Source organism: Triticum aestivum, chromosome 1B, assembly GCF_018294505.1.
Source record: "Triticum aestivum cultivar Chinese Spring chromosome 1B, IWGSC CS RefSeq v2.1, whole genome shotgun sequence".
Classification (NCBI taxonomy): Eukaryota; Viridiplantae; Streptophyta; class Magnoliopsida; order Poales; family Poaceae; genus Triticum; species Triticum aestivum.
Window position 1 is genome coordinate 62,858,105 of NC_057795.1, and position 4,259 is coordinate 62,862,363.

Genomic DNA, 4,259 nt, shown 5'->3' on the forward strand with positions numbered 1-4,259 from the left:
ACCTAAACTATAGACGGACAAGGGGCAAGTCCCGGGGTCCACCTTCCTACCACCATTGCCGGAGCCGCCGATGAGGGTGAGGCCAGATCACCCTCTCTCTTTTCTCCAGCCGTGGCGACTAGGTTAGAATTAATGTAGTCCATTTTCACCATTTTACATGTGGCTGTGGCAGCTAGGTTTAAATTTTTAACTTTTGAAAACTTCAACATTTATTAATTAAGCAAAGGTTACAGAGTCCTTGGGATAATTCCGGTATAAGGCTTGGCTAACAATGAACGACTACATTACAATATCGATGCACATGCTTGAAGACACCGAAATGAAGATGATGGACACAAACCTGGTGTCACGTTTAGATGAGGAAACTGGAGACGTTTTTCTTTTTCTTTTTGAAGGAATTTTTGAAACACTAGTTGATTGGGGACGTCGGATCAACCACAGACAATCGAAGGCAAATGCCACTAGTTGATTGAGTGACGGGAAGACGGGACCCACTCAAAAGATCCACGCCAAACACCCACCGCGCACGAACGAACACGACGGCCGTTCCCCCCCGACGCCGATGTCCGCCGCATCCGCCCTCGCCGCCGCTCCTCCTCCGGCTGAACCTAGCTGAAGTCCGGTCAGCGCCACTCCTTTACCCCGCCGATTTCCCCACTCCGCCTCCGCCGCTATTCCACCGCGCCGATGTCTCGCCTCCGCCTCCTCCGCCGCAGCTCCTCCTCCACCACACTGATACCCCTCCTCCGGCTCCTCCGCCGCTGCTCCACCTCCACCTCCACGTCGCCGCCCTCACGCTCCTGGTCTCCCCGAGACGCCTTTGTTGCGGCCATAGAGCGTGTTCGCGCCGGGACGCTCAGCCCGGAAGACGCTCACCACCTGTTCGACGATTTGCTCGGTCAGGCCACCCCGGTCCCGTGCGCACCCTGAACGGCTTCTTTGCCGTCCTCGCCCGTGCCACGTCCTCTGCCGCCTGCATCCGAGATGGCCCCGCCCTTGCCGTCGCTCTCTTCACCCGCGTGTGCCAAGAAGAGGCCGGTCCGCGTGTGGCGACGCCCACAGTCCACACCTATGGCATCCTCATGGACTGCTGCTGCCGCGCGCGTCGCCCGGACCTAGGGCTCGCCTTATTCGGCCGCTTCCTCGGGACAGGCCTGAGGACAAACGAGATCGTCGCCACCACCTTCCTCAAGTGCCTCTGCTGCGCGAAACGGACAGAAGAGGTTGTGAAAGTACTGCTTCACAGAATGCCCGAGCTGGGCTGTGTGCCTAATGCCATCTCGTACTCCATAGTTTTGAAAAGCTTGTGTGAAAATAGCATGAGTCAGCAGGCACTCGACCTGCTCCAGATGGTAGGGAAAGAAGGAGGCTGCCTTCGTGATGTGGTGGCATATAACACAATCATCCATGGCTTCTTTAAGGAGGGCGGAATAGACAAGGCATGCCATCTATTCCATGAAATGATGCGGCAAGGGGTTGTGCCGACTGTGGTGACATACAACACAGTAATTGATGCGTTGTGCAAGGCCGGAGAAATGGACAAGGCAGAGCTAGTCTTTCAGCAGATGGCTCGTAATGGTGCGCAGCCCAATAAAGTGACATGTAATGGCAGTAAATTTAGTTCACTGACTGACGGATATTGCTCAGTCGGCAAGATGGATAAAACATTCAAACTGCTTGATGCCATGGTATCAGTTGGAATTGAGCCTGATGCTGTTACTTATAGTGCACTTCTTGATGGCTATTTTAAAAATGGAAGGATCGATGATGGTTTGACTCTATTTAGAGAAATGTCGTGCAAGGGAGTTAAACCAACAACTGTGACATATGGCATCATACTGGATGGTTTATATCGTGCTGGGAGAACTGCTGCTGCCAAGAAAATGTTTGATCAGATGATCAAAAGTGGAATAACAGTGACCGTTTCCATATACACTACTCCCTCCTTTCCGGTTTATAAGGCGTATTTCAACTTTTTTGTTTTTCCAATTTAAAGGGCTTATCTCCATCTCATTTTTAGTTTTCGAGGCGCATTAAATCTTTGCATGCAAGAATTAAAAAGGAACACACCAATGCATGTAATGTTCCTACTCATCTAGTGGCCAAGCATGCATGCACTACAATTAATCCAAATTAATGCAAGAGTTTAATTTGAGTAGTTTTGTAAAGTACGAGATAGATTCCTCCACTCACAAAATGCCTTGGTTGATGAGATTTCAGATTTGAGCCCTATAAACCGGAAAGGAGGGAGTATAATTCTTAGAGGACTTTGTAAAAATAATTGCGCTGGCGAAGCAGTCACCATGTTCCAGGAATTAGGTGCAATGAATGTGAAGTTCGATATTATAACACTCAATACCATGATTAATGCCATGTACAAGGTTCAGAGAAGAGAAGAAGCTAAAGGTTTGTTTGCTGCAATATCAGCCAGTGGGTTGGTGCCTGATGCTTATACTTACAACGTAATGATAAACAATCTTCTAAAAGAAGGATCAGTGGAAGAAGTTGACAATATGTTTTCATTGATGGAGAAGAGTGGTTGTGCTCCCAGCTCTCATCTTGTAAATGATATCATCAGAAGGTTGTTGGGAAAAGGTGAGATTGCCAAGGCTGGAAATTATTTGTCTAAAGTTGATGGGAAGATCATCTCACTTGAAGATTCAACCACTTCATTGTTGTCGTCTCTTTTTTCAAGCAAAGGGAAATATCGGGAGAACATCAAGTTACTTCCTGCAAATTATCACGTTTTAGATGGATTTAGTCGCATTGCACATGAGAATAACTCCTAAGAAAGCACGGTTCAACTCTTTTCTTGCCATAAGGCCCTCCTGCTAGTACAAGATATCTTAGTGGCCTGCTTTGTACCTTCAATATTTCATTGAGTTCATTTTGTGATGTGTCAAAGTCACAAGAATGTGTAATGTCTATAAATCTTTTGATCTTCGATGGGCAAGGAAAGGTAGACCAAGTAGTCTAATTCCATTGGTGGTATGAGGTAATGACTTCGTAAGAATTTTTGGGGTAATGACTTCTGATGCTATTTGGGAAGGTATACAATCTTTTCTACCAGACACCTGAGATTTTATCCCTTTGAAACAGTCACTTTCCTTCGTAAGAATGCATTTTTAGCAATGTCATTCTCAGTGGTCTGCTGTGCATGCGAGGGTGGATTTACTCTTAATTTGAAAATTATATTTTCTATGTCAGGAAAAACGGGTTCTTGAAGAATGTATGTCTGAGGTTGCTGATGCTATGTTGAGTTAGCAGATATATGAGCTCATGCCAGAGTCTCCTGTACTCTATGCTGTCAGTTCCACTGGTGGAGCTTGTTACATACAGGTGAGAAAATTATTTCCAGTTTGATTTCTATCTGCTTTACTACTTCACTGAAGATTCAACTAATTTTCCCCATGATGTAGGTAAAGGTATGGCCAAGAATTCACCGGTGTGTGCTTTCTGATTCAATCTGCTGGATGCCAACACCACCTCGGGTCCTGCACTTTCATGGGGATGAGGTGCCACCGCCAGCCTTGCATTGATGCACTGCACTTACTTCCCCTCTTCAGGTACGCGCTCACAGCAAGTTCTACCTCCAGTTCCTCCACCATACCCATCCTTCTTCAGGCCCCTCCTCTTCTTTGGATCTCAGTTTTTTTTTACCTTGTGCTATCGGAAAATAGTTGGAGGCGAACTGTTCTTATGTTCTTGCCCAATCTTGGATGAGCATTGTCACTTAGATGTAAACTGAGTTTGCATGGAATTGTGGTGGATTAGAGGGCCCTGGAAAAGGCTTCATTCTTGTATGTTACTGAAAGTTTGGTTGCCTAGACAACTGGGTTCAGTCGCATAGTTGTATGCAGCCTATACAAGTTTGGATTCAACCATTATGTACCAGAATTTTAGTTTATCAATCATTTAGTCTGCCCATGGTTATGCAAGAAACGTCTTTATGCTGTTATCTGTTGCTACTGTTCATAGTGTTCAGCTTTAAGCTGCATTAAAACAGTAGTAATCCCACAATGCTCAGAAATAGCTGCTGAAGAAATACGATAACAGCCAGGTTTCTGTTGCTAACTAACTCGTATTTAGCAACTAATTGTACATCTGCCATGTTTGCTAGTTTTAGAGGTGTACATAGTAGTAATTCAAATTGTCGAGTGCGATGAGGTAGCTAACTTCATACAACTCTCTCTCTCTCTCTCTGGCTGACAAAAAATATATTTATTTCCAGAATGCTTGGATTCACTTCATGGGAATTT

The 4,259-nt window shown here is 45.7% G+C and overlaps 1 protein-coding gene across 1 annotated transcript in view; it reads left to right on the forward strand.

The window, feature by feature from the left end:
• The first annotated feature begins 473 nt into the window (after nucleotides 1–473).
• Nucleotides 474–4,259, forward strand: part of LOC123107053 (protein Rf1, mitochondrial) — a 6,909-nt gene continuing 3,123 nt past the window's right edge. Inside the window, exons 1-3 of the mRNA XM_044529065.1 lie at nucleotides 474–2,595; nucleotides 3,208–3,339; nucleotides 3,420–3,566. Coding sequence (XP_044385000.1) covers nucleotides 1,083–1,994 — 912 coding nt within the window. The 5' untranslated portion in view covers nucleotides 474–1,082 and the 3' untranslated portion in view covers nucleotides 1,995–2,595; nucleotides 3,208–3,339; nucleotides 3,420–3,566. The remainder of the gene's footprint in view (nucleotides 2,596–3,207; nucleotides 3,340–3,419; nucleotides 3,567–4,259) is intronic.